The 22551-nt window shown below is 39.1% G+C and overlaps 1 protein-coding gene across 1 annotated transcript; it reads left to right on the top strand.

Annotated features, from left to right (window-relative positions):
• Positions 1-1566: 1566 nt before the first annotated feature.
• On the top strand, positions 1567-22034 carry VPS37D (VPS37D subunit of ESCRT-I). Its single transcript, XM_072416131.1, has 4 exons — positions 1567-1809; positions 8077-8248; positions 12688-12770; positions 16017-22034. The coding sequence occupies exons 1-4, from the start codon at positions 1567-1569 to the stop codon at positions 16806-16808; spliced, it is 1290 nt and encodes a 429-aa protein (XP_072272232.1). The 3' UTR covers positions 16809-22034.
• Positions 22035-22551: the final 517 nt, after the last annotated feature.

The raw sequence follows: 22551 nt of genomic DNA, 5'->3' as shown, positions 1-22551 counted from the left end.
TAGACAATATTTGCTTATCATGGAGTTCAGCTATAAAAAGACTCTCTGCCAAAATGATATATTGTTTTGTAAATGTGAGAAGTTAAATCACCTTATGGCTTCTTATATCACTTGGGTATTCTATATATGTGATTTCTTCTCTTTGAGTATGTAAATCTGTTATAGCCATTTAGAGAGGCCCCCAATATTTAAATCGGGTTTGTTATGTATTGTATATTATGGAGAGTGCGGAAAGAGGAGGTAACACATGTAAGGGTGGGCTGGGACACCATAAACCCCCAGGTGGACAAGTCAGAAATGACTCCAGGTTGGCATAATACATAACAGACATGGGGGGGGGGGGGTTATTTACCCCAACAGGCTCTGCATATTACAGAAATATTGCTTTGTAGTGGACTGGCCTTTTATTATATTTTAGGTGAATCTAGTGGGAGCCTTAATGTTCCAGAGTTCTCAGAACCATCCACCTTTCACTTCACCTTTTAGGAGGAAAGGTGAGATTCTTCACTGGGTTGAAATCTTCAGCCCACTGGCATCTACTCATTCATTGGGCACCCCAAACTTTTCTTGAACACCATTTAGATCTATTACCTTGTTCAGATAGTAGATCTTAAGAAAACAAAAATTGTATGACTGTCAGATCCTTGTTCAGTTAGTAGATACATTTTTCAAGGCCAAACTAGCTATTGCCAGTGCCCACTCAATCTAAACCAGGATTTTTCAAGATCACATTGGAAAATCATGCCTACTAAGGGGTGACGGCTTCCCTTGTTATACATAAATCACTTTGTATTGAACATCTGATCTGAATCAATGTATGGAAACATAATCCAGATCCTGTTATTGAAAAACAGTTAATCTAATTTCATTCACATTTATTGAATTATGTATTTGCTTTTCAAACTCTGAACTTAAAAAAAAAAAAAAAATAAAACATTCCTGAAGTTAAAAAAAGTGTCAGACTGATGACCTATCTTTTCTGTGCTGTAGTAAGGCAATAAATTTGGGTCACCTCCCAGCCTCTAGATTGGGATTGGACAATAGGCTGCGCCTTCTGCTCCATCCTCCAACCAGCACCTTCCTTATCAGCTTAATGCATCTGATTGGTTTGTAGTGTAGCCCCTCCTTCTCCTAATCTGAGTGTTTCTTATTAGCAGGTAGCTTGTTTTTCTATGTATTGTTCAATAAATGTCTGGCTTATCATTAAATCTTGCTCAGTGAGCTCTTCTCATTCCATTCAAGCCCTTTAACTAAAGTTATGAAACTTCTGATGCTATCCAGTTGCTAGGCGGTGTGCTGGCAGGCTGCCACCCTGGAGGATGCCTATCAAGCCATGTAATAATGAATATATAGCATATAGGCCGGTATATATTTCTCCCTGTGCAGGGATGGTGTATATTTAGCTCTGTGTATAGGCAGACACAGCTCCAGGCGGCAGCTATTACACTGCGAGCCGGACACATACACAAGGCTCCGGGCGCCCTCTGCTGGCTGCTCCGGGTATTGCACCCCCCGCTGCAGACTGCGGGGACCGCGGGATTGAGAGTGGACCCGGAGCCCGGCAGCATGAACCCGGGGAGCCGCTCCCATCCGTCCCCGGAGCACGAAAGCGCCAAGCCGGGGCTCACCCGCCCCCACCCGTCCACGGAAGCCGGCAGCTCAAAGCCCGCCGCCCGCACTGATCCTTCACCGGAGGCCGGCGGCGGCTCAAGCCCATCGGACCGATTCGGGGTGCTGAGCACCGAGCAGCTCCGGCAGCTCCTGCAGGACGAAGGCAAACTGCAGCGCATCGTCCGCCTGAGCGAGCAGGTAGCATGGCTGCTGGGTGGATTTCCCTATGTCTATGATATATATGTATTTATATTTATATTACATGTGTGTGTATTGCTATGTCCATACATCACCTGAGCAGCTGCAGCACCCTGCCTGTTGCCTTCATCATCCACCCCAAAGCCATAATAAATCCTCCATAGCTGTATGTAGCCATGCAGACACCTACCTGTGCTGTATCCATGGTGCCCACCCCATACACCTGAACCCTACACACAGCTTTGTTCTAGGCCTGCCATGTCTTCTCCTATTACCTGTCATACTTTCATCACGCCTGTCATGTTTATTCCATACAAAACCTCTGCACGGCCATTGGACTTGTTTGTAAATACAGAGAGTGGCACCAGACTCCTGTGCCATGGATCATTTCCAAAGGCCTGGCATATGATGAAGGACCATCCACACCTTTGTGCACGCTCCTTACAGCATCATTATCCCCAAATATTTCCCCCATCCATTCACCAAGCTCTGGTATCTTCCAATAACACTACATGTTAATATGTAGGGACCACGGCCTGCACCACCCACATATCCTTCTAATGCTCACACAGCCTTATGATGTACACAGAACCTGTAGCGTTGTTGTTTTTTTTTTTCTTGTGATGCATTCACCACACAGGCCTGTCGGTGTGTGCGAGCTTTTTGTTGGGTTTATTGGTGAATCACAGCCGCCACATACGTTGACATATACACACGGACGCTTCCATCCAATCTCCCATACAATTCATTTCTTCCACCAGTGTTTTGTGATGATATTCCAGGCCTGCTGGTGGTGACATGCTTTTGTATTGGTGAGCTGATCCCTCAGTCTGTCTTTTTTTTTGTCTATTCTTTACGTCTCCCTCCCCTTACATCTTTCCTTTGTTCCCTTTTCTCTCCTCCTCATTATTGTCATTCATGGTTTTTTCCCGTCTTTCTCTCATCTGATCTATGTGTGTTTTATATGTTTGTTTACTTGCACTGATTCTCTCCCCGGTTCTGCTATTTAGTCGTTAGCTGAGCTTTTATTTCCTTCCTTGGTTTGTACACACAGATGTCATTCCGTGTTGTATGTCTGCTCCTCTGCCCCGATTTATGTATCGCTGGCTGATCGGGATCTGTTCTTTGTTTACATGGGGAAAAATCTATACAAATACATGTGTGTGTATTGAGATTTTCACGTATAGTGTTTTATAAATCAGCGGACGTGAAAATCGCAATATATATTATGCATGTAAACAGAATTTAAAATAAATATTCATATTCGTGTTCCATTGATGGGATTGGCCTCCTAAAAGAAGCACCTGATGGCCTCTAATGAGATGATTTACCAATATTTATTATAATGTATTCCTAAATTTCAAGTCACTGTCACCATTTTGAATAATTATCATCAGCACCCTAAAATTAAAGTGTATCTCCAGCCATTGTTTTTATTTTGGATGGGGAGTAGAATGGGTAGGTTCTTTGTAGTGTGTTAATGTGGTCTGGGTCCCTGGTGAGCATGTTCACCCTTTCCATTTGTCCTGGTGGCCATTGGCAAAAAGTAATGGGAAATCCATGCTTTCCAAAAGGGTCCTTTTATTTGGAGACAATTTCACCCATTTCCTGTTGTGTCTGCTGGACAGGAAACAAAGTGAAGTCAGCAATACCCAGCAATGCTGTCCCCAGCCCCATTTAGCTGGGCACACCACCTGGCACTTTTTAGTAACCACCGGCTGTTTTTGGGTGGTTACTGAAGAGTTGGGCCACAATACAGGGGCTGCCACCGCTGCCACCACCTACAATTTAAGCTTAAAAAAGTTTTGGGATGAAAACTGCCCTAGCAGCAGCAAAAAAGTTTAAGAAGTAAAGGATTTCCTATCCTGTCCAAATCATTTTTGATCAGTGACCACACAGCTAAGGATGAGGTCTCCAAGTAAAACACATCTAAAGTGTTGTCTGTGGCAGACACAAAAAATTGATTTGTAAAGTTGATCTTATTATTATTATTATTTATTATTATTATTATTATTATTATTATTAGGTATCACTTGCCCCTCTGTCTGATTTTTATAGCTGTCAGTGCCCCCAATTGGAAGATTCTACACCTTTTTTGTCCCAATGATTACTTGCAGAAAGTGAGTTCTGGGACTTGTCACTAGAACAAGATGTAGAGGGTAAATCATTCAAAGAAGACGAATGTTCTGGTGATAGAAGTTAAAAGCTGAGCTCCATCCTTGCATTCAGTCTTGCACAGTTGTATGTAGTTTTGTACTGGACTGAATTTGCTTACTCACAGTGTACATTAGAAGCTGCAGTAAATCAGATAGAACCCACCGCATTTCATTGTTGGAGGACATCTAGCGTCATCTAACCCCAGCCTTACAGTCCCTGGCCCACCACTTTCCCTGGATTTCAGTTCTTTCAATTATAAAGTCTCCGTTAATGCAGTCTGCCTAGGAATGCCCTTTTTTCACACAAACACCTAACTATCAAAGTATTTAGATATCTCCATAACTTCTGGAAGGTCTAGTCCACTGAAAGAAGTACTGAGGAAGGGTGCTGTGATGTTTTTGGAAGCTTTGCAGAGTACACCAATGGCCTCTTCAACCATCCATGATCTGCTTGATTTGTATAATGAAACACACAGTCCTAATAATGGCATCAGGGTGTACGTACTGAAAATGAAATCTTTAAAAAATGTTATTAGCATGTTGATAAGTGGAAGATGAGGAGCCAAACTAGGCACAATATCAGCAGATCATACTTCAGCTTTAAGATGGAATTCCTTTTATGTTGGAGACACTTCCAGTTCCATATCCAGGACATGGAGTGAAGGGGAATCTCCCCAGCAGGACAAAGACAGAAAATAAAAAACTAATGGAATTAGTAACCCTTCCCTATTCTTTCCAACAAAAAAGGTTTTGTTATTATATACACTTTATAAAAATCGCTTTTGTTGGTTTCCTTATACTTTACAGTATTGTGAACTCATTTGAGCCCAACACCATTACTAACTAACCAGCTATATACTTTATAGGAGGATTCTCAGAGCAGGAAATGTCCTTATAGTCACAGAGATTTAATGAAAACTATGGAGGTGACTTGTTATCATAACACTGGATACTTGGCTGTTATGGTAAATCAAATCAATTGAATTCCTTTAAGGTTACTGACCTATACCCAGTATGCATTTTGGGAATTCTAATTTTCGTTTAACTTTATGCTTTCTTTTAGTATCTTAGGATATTGATGTATGTCAGACAAAAAACCTTTTCTGTAGAAAGTTAGCAATGGCCAGTTAAATGTTTCTCTTGGATTCTGGTGATAAAATCCTCTAATCAGTTTCTGTTGTGTACAGACAACAATGTTAGATAAACTCTAGAAAACATTGCACATATATTGACCGGTAGGTTAATAGTTTTGACTAGTTTTATACTGCAGAAAGCAATGCATAGTGAAATGATAAAGAAGAATAGAAGAAGGTCAGCAATGCAAGTGTCTGTATTTTCCTCAGTACGGGTTAAAGAGATAGACATAAAGCAAAGCCATACACAAAAGGAAAATACTTATCTTTCCTGCTGGAAAACACCACTCCAATGTTGTAATATGTTCATTTTCCAGCAGTTACCACATCCGGGAGTGTCCACTGTAAAGATCATTGGTTTCTCCTGGTGACCTCCTCATCACCATTGTATCTAATACCTGGAGTCCAGTGAATACCTGGAGTCAGCAGGAGGAACCAGTGAGAGATGTGGAGGAGCCAGGATAAAAATGTCAGTTCCCAGAATTATTTTGGGACCTGTTTCACAGGAGAAGCATCAGACAGCAGAAGCAGATTTTATTCTCCTTGATTTACAGTTATGAACTTGCTGGATGTTTTCATACATCAACAGGGTCAAAAGTAAAAAGTTTATGAAAAAGTCAGTAGTGGTTTTTAGGTTTCTCCTTTCCTTTTGGAAAAACAATTTTATTTTCTTTCCTTTCAAACTCATGTTAGATTCTACACAAATTGAATAATAAGCTGGTCATAGGTAGATATCACCCTAAACAACAACAGCAGCTGACGAGATATCTGCCTGTTTCTCTCCAAAAGGTCTGCACATAATGTACTTCTGAATACAGAACTGAGAGAAATAAGGAAGCTCTCTTGACATCATTACTTTCGGCCTGATTTGTTAAAGCTTTCAAAGACTGGAGAAGATACACATTCATCAGTGAACCTGGGTGATCTGACAAACCTGGCATGTATTTGCTAATTGTTAGCAAATGTTTTCAATCCTGGATGAGATCCAATCAAGGTTTGCTGGATCACCCGGGTTCCCTGATGAAAGTTTATCTTCTTAAGTCTTTGAAACTTTGGGTAAATTTTAGCCAATAATTAACATTCTCAAAAGAGGTTCTTAGTCAGTCGGGGAGAGTTCCTGGGCAGCTGATACCACCATGCGCATTGAAAATAAACAAGCATTAAATGTGGTTTGGATGGATGTTTGGCAACCACCACCGTGAGATGTTGCTTGTATTGTCTGTACAGTGGCTGTGGTTAGATGTGGTGAGGAAGCTGGAACCGCACAACAACGTTACCACCCATCTGCACCAGCCCAGAGTTAGAAGAGAGCTGAGGATTGGTGGACATGGCCAGTAATGATGTCACCTAGCCAAATAGTTCTGGTGAGCAGACGTCTGACAACACTGCACATTCAGCAGCAGTATCGTGGCATGGTCGCCCTAAGCAGAAAGTAAGGCTTTAACCAAAAGCACCGGCAGGATCAACAGGTATTTAGAATAAAACAAGACAATATAAATAGCCTATTAAAAATATGAAAAGCAGAATTTTTTAAAAATAGGATCTATCCATATATATACTTTATTATATAGCTTCCTAAAAGCTATATATGTTAACGCCCTACTTCCAGGCATACTATTATGTTAAATGGCATCATATTCTATTTTTACATTTTGTTTTTCTTGAAAAAATACCTTAATTTCCTTTATCTCCTTTCTTTTTAAGTTTAGTGTCATGTAAGTAACGTATGTGTGCTGTACAATGGTACAGCTTAGTGACCGGTGAATTCCACATTACTCTTCACCTGAGGTCCCACAAGATTTTCTTCATGCATGTCACCTGGTATAGACAGGCAGTGAAGTGCAGATGTCATCAGGAAACTTATGTTGAAAAATTCACCACAGATAGCATGTTTGCCATATCAAGGGTAAGGGCAGAAGTGCAATACATCCCTTACCCAATAAATGGTCAATTTCAGGACAATGAAGGCTGTTTTCACATAGTAAATATACATAATATCAAAGGTTAAGGAACTTTATTTAATTTTTATAGAGAAGGTATAGAAAAGTCCTCTTTAAGGAACTGTGGAATTTATTGGGCCACATATTAGTAGATGCCAATTTATTAACTAAAGCTATGAAGTCACAGTTGATATGTTTTTGCAGACTGTGACTTTCTGACTCTGAGTTCAACTCCACAGCCCTGCTCACAATCAATACAACCATATATTCCAACCACCGTTGTATACCTTATAGGAGTGTTTCTCAACTTTTTACCATGGGGGAACCCCTTGAAATAACTTTCAGCTTTTCAGGGAACTCTTGAAATTATTATTATATGCACAACTAACCGTACCTTGTGTGGGAGGACGTGTACATTGCATTCCAAAAAAGATCATTGGTATCAGTTAAACTGACCTGAGAGTCACACTGTGAGAACTTCTTGCAAAGCCTTTGTGCAAACAAGGAAACATATAGCTGTAATAATCCACTGCAGTATAGTTTATTGCTGTGATCTAGTAAGAAGTCTGCCATAGGTGCTTTTGAGAATCAATCAGACTGTAAGCATCACCGTACAAGGTGGTAATACAATAAAGGTAACACAGATTCCAGTAACAGCTTAGCATTTCAACTTACTAAACAGTTGGAGTTAGACCATAACCCTGAAGAGACTGTTTTTCCTTGAAATGAATTGTGTATGTTGCTGGATAGTAAAAGCTGAAGCCATTTGTGTTGGGTTTGTGGTTGGGTTAAGGTACGCACAAGAGACACCTAATATTGGTTTTACTGTAGATAGACCTAAATGTAGGCTGAAATGTGTTTTTATGTAAATCTATTTCAAGCTCATGGTCTGTACATGGTCCATGTAATGGGTATTCACAATAAATGTATTTTTTATGTTGTTGATATTAGTTTTGTTACCTGTTTTTAACCTATATATGTTTATATTCCATTCCTGAAACCTGCAACTAGACTCTTTATCTTTTACCTCCCTCCTAGGTACAAGCACTCCAAGAGGAGAGGAAAACTTCTTTGGCTTCTAACTTTGAGCTTGCTCAGAAAAACTTGTCACTTCGCCCGCGTTTGGAAACTGGGAAAGCCAACCTGGCAATTAAGTACCAGCTGTTACGTGAGACGTGTGCATCTTGTCGTGGGAAACTACGAAAAATCCGTAAGTTTTATCCTCCATCAATCTGTGTCTAAAATGTTTGTCTGTATAAAAAGTTTATTGAATGTAAAGATGTACAACATTAGTCATTTTCATATAATCTAGTAATGATCATCCAGAACTGACTTTTTTTGTCATTGTTCCAGTCACATCATTGATTTTATGATTTTCTGTGTTTTTTTTGTTTTACCCATTTATATATATATTTATATCATTTTTAAATAACTCTTTTCTCATTTTACTTAAAGAAATGTAGCCAAGCCACTGGTGTTCTAACATTTGCATATTCTTTCCAAATCATAAATACACTTTAAAACCATAAAGCCTTCACTAACCTCTGTAGCTGGACCACTATAAAGTATTTTGTCTTCAAAGCTTGCAGTTGAGGTTTGGCCCCTGCCCCTGTTCCCGGGCACATACCAAACTACCGCTATCTGTCTAGGAGCGGCAAACCACAGTGCAGGTTAACACATTTACATGCATTGCCCACATTTGTGGTTCTGTTCTTCCTTGAGAAAAGCAACCAGATGGCAAGAAACAACTTGTTGCTTCCAGGAACTGTGCAGCAACCCAAATAAAATGCAAAGGCATGCACAGAATGGTTCACAACCACGCTTATACAGTTGAATGAGAGTGTTTTAGAAGTACAGTTGAGTTGGTACAATGTTGCAGTTTACTAAAAGTCTTAAAAGGGCCCTATTTTCCAAGGGTATCTCATTTACTACTTGCCATTCGTCTAGTATTTTATGTAAACATAGAGCAGGTGCACAGGAAGATGGAAGGGCAGAGTGCTCAGACCTGACATGACTGACTTTACTACTTGTTTGTGAACATTCAGGATGAATTGCTCAGCAGTGCCTATAATGACAGAGGGCAGTAAGCTTTTAACTGCTTGTAAATATATAAATATTTAAATGTCTGCTGTCTGCCCACTGGCGTAGACTAGCCTAGAGATGGTTATAAAATCTTGTTCTGCACTTCTTAACACTCCCATTGCTGAGAAGTGGGTGTTGGAAATTTCTGTAGGTATGTACCACCTCTGTTTCACTTGGAGTCTTTGTGCCATATTTACCTATATGAGTCTTTGCGCTGCATGGTGTCCGTAAAGTGAGAAATAATGACCTGATCATTTTTTATTTCCAAAAGCGGGCAAATAACACCAATCGTTTGGACTTCTCTTGTGCCTATTACCAATTGAATATTTTTAGTGGTATTAAGAGAGCAGGAACGCTTACCAATTTCCAGTCATCTTCAATAATCCACTTCTCAGGTCTCCAGAACTGTACTGTTTAAGGTAAATTGACAGGCAGGGAGGATATTGGATTATTTTGATGACGAAGAAGGGTAACTGTTCAGGGATAAATAGGCAGAATAAAAGTATAAGTTTAGGTATAAAAGCAGATTATAGGGATGTCTTTGTTTCAGTGGATAAGAAGACTCATTCCTGCAGTATGATATTAAAGCCTAGTAGACTTGAACATCAGATTTAATTTGTACATGGCATAGATAATGTAAAATTGTTAAAACAGGTTTAAAACACTGTTTTGGTTTCTATTGTGGAGATTTTACCTCATTTGCTTTTCTACCTGGACAGAGAGTGAGGGGAAACTCTGAATAATGTGCTACACACAGCAACAAAACAAGAAATAGGATCAAAGTCTTCATTACCCAACATTTTAATTGCAGCCTTTGTCACTATAAATGGATTCCCCCTCACATCTTGATCTCATTAGGTAGTTCTGTTCTGAAAGTGTTTTTAGAAAGTTCTGTTGTAAGATTACTGGTAAATGGGCACCCAACATGAGATGTCTGGTGGCATAGTACCAGAACTACCCAAGGCTACTGGGCTTATAGACTCAAGAGCCTCTCCATTTCAAACCTGGTTAGGTCCAACCTTACCATTGCATGTTTTAAGCACTACCATGTATTGGCTATAAGAAGCTTTCCTACTAACTTTGTTATATTAGTTAAAATATTTGTATATGTGGTTGGCACCCTAGAGGGAAGTAGCTGTGCTCTTGCAGGGGTTATTCGGTTTATATTATGTTGACCCTTAGGGAATTGTTGTTTCTATGATTGTTTGGTAATGTGGTGTATATGTTACCCTGACTTAAGGGTGTAGGTTTCAGAGTATTCTCATGACCAGCAAAGTGGCTTATTACCCTCTATAGACATCAAAGAATTTGGCTAGGTACACACGTGCAATAGTCCGATAATCGGCTCAGGGCTGATATCAGACAAGAATCTTGCCTGTGTACAGCGCTCGTAGTCCAACGTCCGAACGACCGTCCTGGTAAATCCACTGACGATGGACGATAAACGATCATAATGCAAGTGAAGGGAAGAGAGAGCAGAACAGCACAGTATGTACAGCACTTGGTCGTTAGTCGTTCGTGAAAGATCCTTTTCAATGACAATTATTGCATGTGTGTATGTACCCTTTCAAGAAATAGGCCACTTTACGAGAAAAAGTCCTTAAAGACTTAACAACCAGTTGGACGTATATGTTGGGATAAGTGACAGCTTTTTGCTAGGCAGTTGAGTCAAAGTCTGATCCTTGATCCAAATGTTTGGTACAGTGCAATTCTGTATTAAATAAAATAGTGTCTTAAAATTGGTTGTGTTCTGATGTTTAACAAAATGTTGTATTGCTGGCCTTAGGAATGTGTAGTGTAATTACACTGGTACATTGTCTTCATGATTAGAAGAGCATTGTGTTAAATTAGGCCAGGGAGAAACAATATGAACAATAGGTTGACTTTTCTCCATTTTTAGTTATACTCTCTCTGGCTCTTTCCCAGCAGCCGTATCTATGCACAGCTTCATAAAGCCATACTTATAGCTAACAGGACATTTTAGTAGAACTAAAAATAAATAGTAAAAGTGGTAGTTGCAAAATAGGTAGGAGATGTGAAGGAAGTCTTATTGGTCCAGGTAAGATTTTGGATGTGTAACCTTTGTCATGGAAATGGGCCATGGTTGGATATCCATTTAAACTTATAGACAGATGGCCCAACCCGGAATGTTTGTGTTGGGATGATGGTCGTTTTTGCTTTTTCATTTCTCTTTTATCTGTTCTTTCTTATTTGTTTGTATGTTTACTCATTATTTATTGCATCATTGACATTTTCAAATCACATATCAGGCAAGACCCATTATATTTGGAACTAACGCATTATTTAACAATTATAACATCGGAGTCAAGTGTGTTTTTGTTCCCAATCCTTGAAGTTAGTAAACACCATGAATGTACATACTGATTGTATATTATACATTAGAGTTGTACAGTTTGTAAAGTCTTATTGTACCGATCATATGTTATGTGTTATTTTTGCATGCTCTTGTGTGATTAAGGGAAGTCACGTAAACCTGTCAGAATATCTGCTAGTAGTTCGTGGCATTCATCCAGTAGTGTTGAAAACATTTCGCTGCTCATCCAAGGAGATTTTTCATCTGAGGAAGCTACCTAGCTGAGTAGCAAAACATCTTCAGCTTTACAGAACAGAGGTCCAGTTGAATGACACTAACTACTACTAGGTATATAATGACCTGGATAAATAGGAAGCTACAACCTGTCAAGACAGGTATATGGATACTACCATTGCTGCATTTTTTAAAACATAAAGGATCCCAATATTTAATAGTATACTCTAACAATAAAAAATTGTGACCAGTCAGGTCCATTAAAAAATAATTTTACCTGTCTGATCGCAATTTTTCATAGCAGTTACCTTTCTCCATCCTGACGTGGACGCTGGCATCTTCTTTTGCTCTGCTCCCAAATCTTTTACCATCTTGATCGGCCGAGCCGGGATGACGTAACTTTTTATTGATTACCTTTTCATTAACTTTTAACTAATTTCATTCAGTCCCGGCAGCCCCAGGACATACCCGACACATCCCGGCATCATACGCTTTTCTACACTCTTTAGAAGAAGATGGCGATCAGGCAGGTAATTAAGTTTTATTGCAGAAGGGACATTCCCTGCAATTTCTTTTAAGTGGAACTTTAATACTGATCCTGGCTTCACTTTCTAGCAAGTGAAAGACCAGGAACAAGCAAGTAGCCATTGAAATATGAAAAGTCTGTTCTCCTATTATAAATGCTTGATCAGGTCAGTGGCTTATTAGGTAGTAAAATTAGGATCGTATTGGCAAACCTGGAGTAAGCACCCTTAAAAAACAAGTCAGCAATGTGTACTGGCTGTACTGACACAGTTCATAGATAAAAGTAAATGTAAATTCTGAATAGGGAAACCATTGAAACTGTATTGGTTAAATATAAATGTTACTTGATGTGTATTATGTTTGGAAAACCAGTAGGTCAGTTCTTCGTAGATTGCACTACATCACCCTACTAGATCAATACAAATTGAAGCCAGTGTAAAAGCCCAAGCAGAATATGCCAAGAGGAAACTAATTATTTATTTCTTCTTTTTCAGAGTGCCTCTTGCAGGAATGTAATCCACATGTTGCACTCAGCCACCTGCAGGAGGAGCTGCAGAGTACCGAGGCAGAATGTGAGGTCAGTGTAATTTCAAGTACGAGGGTCAACCTGTAATAGGAACTGTCTCATACAGAAGGTTTCTGGATGAAGAACAGGTTTTGTCAGTACTAGATCATCCCTAAGGCACATATTGTAGACAAAAGCCAGCTGCATCCTTCATTGCCCTGCATTAAATAGGGGAATTGTGTAATTGTGAACAGGCTAGTCTCTTCACCGGGAGGGATACACTTGTAGTTGTCTGGTTTCTAATAGGTGTAACATGTACACCAAATAGTTATCTGTCACATAGCAAACACTTTTTCTATTGAAAGCAGTTGTCTCTAATTCATAGATCCCATTGAGATTCTATGGCAATACTGTGAAAATATTTAGAATTACTGCTTTGGAACTAGTATGTGGTACTTGGGTAGGTATGGGGTTGGTCTTGTATATCAAACAAAATAAAAATAAAGTTAGACATATACTGGAAGGAAAGTTTGAATCTTTACTGTGCCTCTGAAAACTGATAGATGCTCAGAGAACTGCGTACGTATATATGGTAGCAGTGCGTCTAGTAACCAATATGTCTCAGAATGAATATTTTAAAATTACGGCTTGAGTCCCACATATCTCTTGTGTGGAAAGCAATGGACTGAAACCTGTAAATCACTGAACTGCCTTGCTTTGAGGAAAGAGTCTAATGTTTCTCTTAAGAACATTGTTTTCAAGGAAACCTCCACTGTACATAAGCTGTATTTAATGTTACAGAAGGGAATTACAAAGTGTGTGCATTGGGGAAACAGTGGTTGTGGAGTGGGATGAAAAACAGTGGCTGTGGAACTGGAAGGTAAGTGTCGTGACGTAGAGCAGAGGTTCGCAACCCCCGGTCCCACTAGTGGGCCATGGCCGTCTGGCCACAGCTCTGGCTGGTGCACCCACCAGTGGGGTCAGAAAAAGAACACTGATTGGGAGGGTGAACTAGCCAAAGCCTCAGACCACGTCTCCCAGAGACATTGCAGGCTTGGATGTGGGCGAGTTCTGGCATAATGATGTCACTCTGGGGTAAGTTTATTCCCCTTTGAGTGACACACGGCTCCACGCGCATGTGCGGTCCAGAGTCTGTATATTTAGTAGTCTGCGATCTGCAAAAGGTTCGGGACCACTGGTGTAGAGAACATTTAGTTTGGAAGGGGAGATTTTCATTGAGTAGAGCAGTGGTTTCGGAAAAGGTGGTTTGTTTAAAGGTTTAAACAAAGGTTTTGTTTAAAGATGGCTGTGGAAGGGGAGAAAGAGGGCTGCACGACCGCAATTAAACAGTAGTGGTGTTGATAGGGGGACACGAAGGAGCACATTTAAAGTTTCTTTGGAAGGAAAGGGATGTGGTAGTTAAGGAAATGGGTTTCTGAGGGGACCAGTGGTCGTGGAAGTTCTAAGTCGTGGGAGGCTGTCTAAAGAAAGGTGGTGGGAAAGTAAAAATATGTCCTAATTCTTCTCTGACTCTAACTTCATCTACTGGAATTGTCCCATTCCCTTGTTTTTAGACCCGATTCACATATGTGTTTTTCTCATGTAGCTAATGTATATGTGTTCATTATAGATAATAGAATCTTTACTGTTACAGTCAATAGCACTGGAACTGCATTAAGAAAGTGAAGACGTGTTAATAGTGCCAATGACTATAACAGCATAATTCTCCTTGCCAATCTTTGAGCAGCTTTAGTTATCTTTTAGCTTTACCACAACTGTACAAGTGATAACAAGGTATGTAAAATAAAGTGTTTGACACTAAGCGTGTCCATGCAATGGTGCCCATAGACTAAGAAAACCTTGTGCTGGAGCATTCACAGTATTGCAGCATCCCTAGGTTATGCCCACAACGGTTATCTGGTGATGTGATCTTAGTTCACTTACAGGCACCAGCTTTCCCTTGATCTACAGAAATAAGGCAGTGGTGCAATATTTCCTTCTGTTAGTGTGTTATTCTAGTGGAAACAAACAGGCTGAGAGCGGAAGATTTGGGAGAGAAGAGGGGTGGAGCAGAATTTAGGCAGTCTACACTAAGAGGTGACGCTTTATTAAAGCATAATTCATTTTAAAATCATTGTCAATCGGTCATGGGACATGTGACGTTCTAACCTGGTGATTGGCCCTTATGTTGGAACACAGGATTATGGGAAGAGGTCACGTGCTGTCCTATGTCTGGAAGTACTATGTACTTGACTGCAATGTGTTAATGTAACATTTGTGGAGCGCAGTGAAGGTGAGTATAGGTGTGTCAGGGGTTTAGCCTTAAGATACATTAGGGCAGATTTTTTTAAAGCTCCCCAGGGCTGGAGAAGATAGGAGAAATTTTCATAAGTGACTGGGTAATCCAGCAAACCTGGGATGAATCTGGTCCAGGAATTTAAAATATTTGCTAACAAATAGCAAATGTAGTTCCAGGTTTGCTGGATCACCCAGTTTTACTGATGAAAGTGTATCCTCTCCAGCCTTGGATAGCTTTATTAAATCAGGCCCATTGACTCTACATATTTAAATAGCCAATACAGACATCCAATGTACACTTATTTTATGAACTTTAAATGAAAAACAATTTTGTAAAACATTATCACACATAATACGATTATTGCCCTTATTATATAACATATTTTAAAAACTCATGTTCTTGTTAGAGCCTAATGTTCTCACAGCATTAAAGATATGTAATAATCAGAACTATAGGTTTCCAATGACCACTTCTACCAGATAAGCATTTAGTGTAATGAAATATTCACTTTTTAAAATAAATATGGAAGCAGGACAAGTTCAGTGCAGTAAGGACTGCACACTCATAAAGGTAACAGCTGCTGCATTCGTCTTTAAGCATGGCCAATGTGTTTACCATAGAATGATTTTACTGTGGCAGCATATAATGAATAATTGGATTGGATTAGTATGAATAGGAACCAAATGATAAGTATACATTTGTGCAGTCTTCAATGCCAGCTGCACCAAGGGCATTTCTAGAGCTATTTTTGACCTAGTTGACATTTGGACCTCATGAATAAGAACACTATGCAGTTGCCATTCAATCTAATTTGATGCCGGAAGGGAATTCTCTGTACTGTACATAGCTCACTGTACCTGCACTGACAAAAGCATGTAGGCATCCCAAAAATGTAATATTATAATTTTAGTGATACAAATCATGTTTTACTTACCAACATTATTGTAAATATTGTTTATTTTAGACTTTTTCTCTATAATAGTGTGTTCTTACCCTCTTATGTCTTTTATCTATCACAGGCCCTCTCTCAGCTGTTCCTCGAGGGCTCCCTCCCTCTCCTTGTTTTCCTGGATTCTTACCACTTGCTTCGGGCTCAGTGTCACATCCGCAGGATCCAGAATGAGAAGCTGCTTGAGCTTCTGGGAGAAACTCTTGAACAGGACACTTCAGCCCCAAACCAGGAACTGCCTCCTGATCGGGATGTTTCCCCACAACCTGCCAAATTACCCTCTGACCAGAACCTGGCTCCAAAGTTGCAGGAACTTCCCCCACAGTCCAGAAAACAGCCCCCCAAGCAGGCCTTGCCCACCCCTCAATCCACCAAAATGCCCCCTAACCGGGATCCTCAAATGAAGCCTCGAGATGTGGCTCCAGGGGGAAAACAGCCTCCTCGACCCCGAGAACTGCCCATCCAAACCAGCAAAGTGCCCCCTGAAAGGAAACTGCCTTCCAACCCCAAGGAAAAGCCCCACAATCCCAGAGATCAGACCCCCCAGGCCTGTGCTCAATCTATCCCTTCCCCTGCTGCCCCTTCACAGATGCCCCCGGCTGTATTTCGTCTGCCTCCTCTGCCATGCGGTATGGCACCTGCTTTGTTGATCCCAGCAGAGGTGTTGTCTCCTTTTCAGGGTCCAAATGCCCAGTCCCCAGGATGTGTGCCACCTCTGGGGCGATCTAACGGTCAGCAGCAGCAGCCACCTCGGGCTCCACTGCGTTTCATCGCTCGCATCTACTTCCTGAGCACTCGGCACCTAAGGGTGCTGTCCAGAGCCCAGCGGCAGCAGCAGCAGCAACACCCTCCAAAGCGATAAGTGAGGGGTTGCGGGTGGACAAGGGAGTGGGGCAATTTATGGGACGGGGGACAGGGTAGTTGTCTGTGAGCCTGTTGGTGAGTATGGCTGTGCGACTCTTCTGCAGACATTGTTCCTTTGTCAGAGCAGGATGTTTGATTCTTTTCAATGTATGAATGATGTGGGTACATGTGTGCAGGTGTAGGCTGGTTCCAAGTGAACCTATTGGCTGTATAGAATGTAAATGAGTGGGTCATTTTGTTTGGCACGCAATGTGTATGTGAATGCTGTGTATTCAATACTTCCCTTCTGGTTGTTTACCGTGCATCAATAAATGAGTATGTCTGTGCAGATTCACTGTGTATGCTGTGCCTGGCTGATGTATTTAGAGTAATCCGTATGGATGCTGGATTTGTGCGAATGCCATGTGTGCTTGTGCTGTCAATGGACATTATGCTTAAGTGATCCAAACACATGACAATATTCATTTTAATCTTCATAAACATTAACGCAAAAAGTCACTTTAACAAAAAAGGAAATATTGCCCATATAGGAAGAGACAGCTGGGCTGAGTCTCTTCCTGGCTTCCAGGGTGGATCTCTGTACTATTGTTCCAGGTTCTGTTTCTAGCCACCTTGGAGTGTTCCCACTTCTGTTCTATTCTGCATTACAGAAAATAAATTATGAACCCAGTGGGAAAAGTAGCCTGTAGCAGGTAGGCAGATCTGTGAACTCAAGTACAGAGCTCCTAATATCCTAACTTTATCCCTGAGAGATAAAAAAAAACATTTGTTGGTTGAGGGATCCTCAACTCCAGTCCTTGAAAGGGCTACATGCGAACTGGATTTTCTGACTCTTCATTAACCATTCCTAAATTCATTGCCTACTGTCTATCAGAGAAGCACTACAAATGTGTGCAGATCCTGGCGTTTGAGGACTGGAGCTGTGAACCTCTGGTTTAACATCTACTGAACACCTCTTTTGCTGGAGTGATCTTTTAGGGCACTGTTTACTTGTATATGTAAAATGTGTTTTTTTAATTAGCAATGGGAAATATTGTACAATGGGATGTATGCATCTCTCCTGATATTAGAATTCTGAAATTGTGATAAAAAAACTAGCTATTTCCCACAGGCCATATTCCCTTATAATAATTGAAAAATGAATGTTTCTCAATACAATAGGTGGTATGCCATTAACAGGCAATTGTTTAAGCAAATGGTTTGTCAGTATTCTCTGTTGTATTAAAAGCAGCAAAGCTGTATAATGCTCTTGTGAAAGAGCTGTGACTAATAGATGTTCTTGGTATAGGTACCAAAGGTTGTGTGTCTCCAGGTCCCAGTGACATAAACCTATTACTGAGAATATGTTTGGATGAAGGATGACTGTGAAGCTTAAGTATCTGAATCGTTGCACTTTTTATTTGTAAATCATATATTTATTATTATTGTTATTATTATTATTATTATTATTTATAACAGGCTAAAATACAAATACAACCAAGGTTTTCAGTATTCTGGCAAGTTCTATATTTTTATTGACCCATTGACCACATTTCTGAATATTTAAAATAATAAGAGATTAGCTTGTCCATTTGTATGTGTGACATTACATGGCCATCTAGAGGCAGATTTATAAAATGCAGAATTACATAAAAAGACTACAAACCCATCTCTTCTAGACTACAAAGCCATCATAGTTCTTCTAGGCCCATAGCCTTATTGGGTCTAAACATGTTTTTTTTATACATGTGAACATGACCATTTAAATTCCTCCTACTACCTATAAATCTCATACATCCATGATGTGGGTTGTTTTTTATGTACGCAGTTCTTGGATTAGGTATTTAAAAATTACATGTTGTTTTTGTTTATTTTGCATTTAGTACTTATATTCTGGACTTATGTGTATCCAGTGTAATATTTCTTGTAGGATTTTCCATATTGTTTACAATTTATTACCAAGAAACTACTGTTCTACTAATTTATTAAACAGGGGCCATCTGGGCTGTCACTCTTTTTTTATATACTGGTTTTGAATTTAGCTGCTCATTTTTTATTTTATTTTTTTAAAGGATGCAGGGCTGTATTCAGAGCTTATCTTGTTTTAGGCAGATGTAATGTATGATATCCTACTATACAAGTTCCTTCCACCACATTTACACTCATGTTTTGTGATTATTTCTGCAGAATTCTAGTTTTGAGATGCAGTTGCAGACAGCCTGTTTTTTTTTTTTCTTTATGTTCATGGCCAATTGGTCTAAAAAAATTCCAACCAGCAAACAATAATGTTGCTTGATAATATTACTGTGTGTTACCTGCGCGGCTATATTTTCTTCACCAGGTTTGCTTTTAGCCAGATAAAATCATGAAAATTCTAACAAGGCAAATTATATCACAAGAAATGATGAAACAGGAAAATCGAAGGACATTTACAAGTTTATTCAGATAGGTAGAGAGCTAGATCCAAATGATGGTAGTCTATTACAGCCAAAAGAAGTCCTCTTTCACCGGTCTGGGTCAGACTTGTAGTGGGATATCATGGTGGCCAAAAAACATTTTTATTATCACCCACAGCCACCCCAATATTTCTCTACTTCCTTACAGTGGAGATTATACATGCCTTAATCAGCAGGCCTGGACATGGGGTATGGTCAGCTGAACTATCATAAAGTCATCATTTGCACACTTTGTAAGTGTGTTGGGGTATATAAAATATAAAGATGAGTGCTGTCTGCAGTCATTTGTGTGTATCTAACTTCCTTGTAATACTCCTATCCTATAAACACAGTATGGCTTTGTGCAACCAAAAGAGAGTCTATACTCTCAAAATGAACTTTAAGTACACTTGTTACCCCTCGGTATTTGTTTTTTGTTTTTAGAATTGTATGAATTTTAAAGGAAAACCCCACCCCAAATTAATGTATTACAATATGTAATAAATAATGGTCTGCAATCTTGTGGATCTTGTAGATCCTGTAATCTTGTAGTTTTCCAAAACTTTTTATTTGGCATGGATGTTTGGGTGTTGTCTGAGTTGCTTTTGGCATATGGCTTTTGTCGTATGTCCTGTAATCAGCATGCGTATTGATGGATTCGTAGAAATGTCAGCATTTGAATACTATACAATAGTAAATATTGGCAGATCCTGAGGTTTAAGGTAAGGTGTAGGTTGAGGTTAATGTTTAGGTGTTAATCTCAAGCTCCGTGTTAGCTTTTGGATGTAGGCTGGAGACTTAAATTCTAGGCTTAGGATGCTAGAAAAGTGATCTTCAATGATCTTTGCTAATTAGCTCTGTTTTTGTCTGGTAAATATACACTATTAACAGTGTTAGGTTATATTGGTTTTAAAAGTGCAAAAATACTCCCAAACATTTGTTAGCTGAAAATTTGTATACTGTTTTAGTTACATTTGCACTGTTTTAGTTACATTTCTTCCAGCTATCTCTAGACTAACACACCCCCTTCCAAGTTATGGATAGAAAGTGACAAAGCTGCTCCTCCTTAAAGTGGTTACAAATTACAACCACACAGATCCTTTTTTTGCAAAAGGGGCAGGCAATGTTTGTTCTGCAATAAAATAAACCTACTGATTGCAATTTTCCTGGCTCCATTCATGCAGAGGTCATTCAGTTCTGGCAGCTTTGGGGGGTGCTGGGATTACTCTGAGTGCAGAGTTTCTCAACCAGGGCTCCCCCAGGGGTTACTAGGGGTTCCTTGAGAAGTTTGTGGCTCTCAGGTCAGTTTAACAGATTCCAGTGTTCTGAGTGTCATTCATCCCACTGGCCAGCAATGTAAGAGACATTCTTCCTACTGGCCACCATACTAATGTACTGTGAACTGTGGATTTAGTCATTATAGCAGGGGTTCCCCTAAGACCTGAAAGTTATTTCAAGGGGTTCACCAATGTTAAAAATGCCAAGAAACACTGTTCTGGTGTATCCCAGTATCCAACACTAAGTTTAGTACTTTTTATAGAAGATTGTAAACAAGCAGGTAAGTATGTTTTACTGTCGAGCACTGAAAACTAGGACAGTTTTTTCAGATAAAAGTAACAAAAAATGAATAATACCATATATCTGAGGACTAGTATGCTGCATATTACATTTTGTTATGGGTTCTGATAAACTTCAATTATTAAGTTAAGCAAACATTTGGATTTAAGTGTTAGATAAAGGACTAGGATGAACTTTATGTATGGGTGTTAGGTCGAGAAATTTAGAATTAGTTTTGGATTTGTGAAAAATGTGCTCCCATTGTGGTATAATCATTGGTGACAAAAATCTGTGGGTGACATTTTCACTTATGGTTTTGAAAATTTAGGTGCTATATAAAACTTGCACTGGTACTTATGAGCCAAAAAAAAAAAATACCAGGCCAATGTTAAGATGCCGAAAACAATGTACTAATTAATATTTAATGGTTAAACTCTTGTCCTTACAGTACTGGATATTTGTGGCTATTACTGGCAGTTAGTATTGGTGGTGCTTATCAGGCAACCATTTAAATAATGCAGTAGCCAGATATAAATATGCATACACTGTGCACCCTCAAGTATAGCAGCGTTATACTTGTAAATGTAAAGGACAGAGACATTTTCTATATGAGCTGTTTACTTGGAGCTACACAACAGAGATATTCTGTATAAACTCGTCATCATGCTATGTGATAATCATGCCATGACAAAGGTAAATAAAAAAAAAAATGCTTTTGTTATGCAAATCAGCCAACAAGGTATTGCTTGAATATTTTACTAAAATTACAGTTGCAACATTTGAAAATGCAAGTGGACCTTTCCATCATCATGTTGATGTATATACCCCTCATTTGCCTAAATGATTAATTAGAAAGGGTGAAAGCTGCTGTAGGGTTTATTATGATTCAATGTGAAAATGTTTACTTGGCAAAGGTATAGTAAAATATATAATGTTGTTGTGTAAATAATAGATATTTTATAAAAGCAGTGTTGGATATCAGATATAATATGGCTTCTTTAAAGGAGCTTTTGATAATGATAACAGAATTATGTGTAAACAATGCAACTTTATTGGAACTGGGAAAGTTTGGAAGAAGTTTTTCTGTTGAAAGGTGCTGATACTTTTCTTGTCATGTCAAGACAAAGATTAGCATTCCCATTGCAGACTTATTATTAAAGGCATGCACTTCCTGCCTATTTTTCCCTTACTCTACTGTATGGATCATTAATCTAGAAATGATATATTTATATATATATATATATATATATATATATATATATATATATATATATATATATCCATCCACATCATTGGACTCAGTAAGCTAGGTTGGTATGATAACCTTGAAGGTATCAGTAATGGCAGCTACTATGTTTCTGTCCCAACAGATTCTCCTTATAGAGATGTAGACAATAGATCGTTACGCTCATCTACAATGTGACTGTATAAATAGATCACATTTTATTGAGCTGTAGGATCTTGTAAAAAGACTCCTTTAAATGTAGAAGTTTACCTTTCAGCTAAAACCCTCCCAGGATTAAACAATCATTATGATGATAATGCAGGACTTTACTATTTTCATTATATATATAAATGGTTATGTTACTGGTAAATACCTGCATTTTAATGAGAAAGATCAGGTACTTCTTTATCCATCAAGAGTTTTAATAACCAAAATGATTATGTATCGTTCAGTAGTGCCCATATAATACCAGTGCACTCATAATAATTTTAGTTTTATATTAACTATACTTAAAGCATAACTAAACCCTTTTAAAGAAACACTAT

This window comes from Pyxicephalus adspersus, chromosome 1 (genome assembly GCF_032062135.1).
Source record: "Pyxicephalus adspersus chromosome 1, UCB_Pads_2.0, whole genome shotgun sequence".
NCBI classification, from domain to species: domain Eukaryota; kingdom Metazoa; phylum Chordata; class Amphibia; order Anura; family Pyxicephalidae; genus Pyxicephalus; species Pyxicephalus adspersus.
The sequence above is the reverse complement of the archived record's forward strand: the minus strand, read 5'-3'. Positions and strand labels throughout refer to the sequence as shown.